We start from the raw sequence: 587 nt of genomic DNA, 5'->3' as shown, positions 1-587 counted from the left end.
AAGCGGGGCGTGCCCCGCCTCTAATCGCGAGCTGTGCTCTTTTTCCAGGTGGCCCGTCGGCTGCTGAGCCCTCCGCCGTGCGGGGAAACGATTTGCGTCCTGCCCGCGGCCACTGACCATGACCATGACCCTCCACGCCAAAGCGTCCGGAATGGCCCCGCTGCACCAGATCCAAGCGAACGAGCTGGAGCCCCTGAGCCGCCCGCAGCTCAGGATCCCCCTGGAGCGGCCCCTAGGCGAGGTGTACGTGGACAGCAGTAAGCCCGCCGTGTACAACTACCCCGAGGGCGCCGCGTACGAATTCAACGCCGCGGCCGCAGCCTCCGCGCCGGTCTACCGCCAGTCGGGCCTCGGCTACGGGGGGTCCGAGGCGGCCGCGTTTGGTGCCAACGGCCTGGGGGGCTTCCCTCAGCTCAACAGCGTGTCTCCGAGCCCGCTGGTGCTGCTGCACCCGCCGCCGCAGCTGTCGCCCTTCCTGCACCCTCACGGCCAGCAGGTGCCCTATTACCTGGAGAACGAGCCCAGCGGTTATGCGGTACGGGAGGCCGGCCCTCCGGCGTTCTACAGGTACCCGCGTCCGCACTGCC

The 587-nt window shown here is 69.5% G+C and overlaps 1 protein-coding gene across 3 annotated transcripts in view; it reads left to right on the top strand.

Annotated features, from left to right (window-relative positions):
* ESR1 (estrogen receptor 1) overlaps nt 1-587 on the top strand; it is a 307,128-nt gene that overhangs the window by 3,317 nt on the left and 303,224 nt on the right. For 2 of the 3 annotated variants that reach the window (XM_006140006.2, XM_014585919.2), the window contains exon 2: nt 49-567. In XM_006140006.2, coding sequence (XP_006140068.1) covers nt 119-567 — 449 coding nt within the window. In that variant the 5' untranslated portion in view covers nt 49-118. 3 annotated transcript variants of the gene reach the window in all.

The sequence above is a fragment of the Tupaia chinensis genome, unplaced genomic scaffold (genome assembly GCF_000334495.1).
Source record: "Tupaia chinensis unplaced genomic scaffold, TupChi_1.0 Scaffold000014_1, whole genome shotgun sequence".
Classification (NCBI taxonomy): domain Eukaryota; kingdom Metazoa; phylum Chordata; class Mammalia; order Scandentia; family Tupaiidae; genus Tupaia; species Tupaia belangeri.
This window is presented reverse-complemented; position numbering and strand designations above follow the sequence as displayed.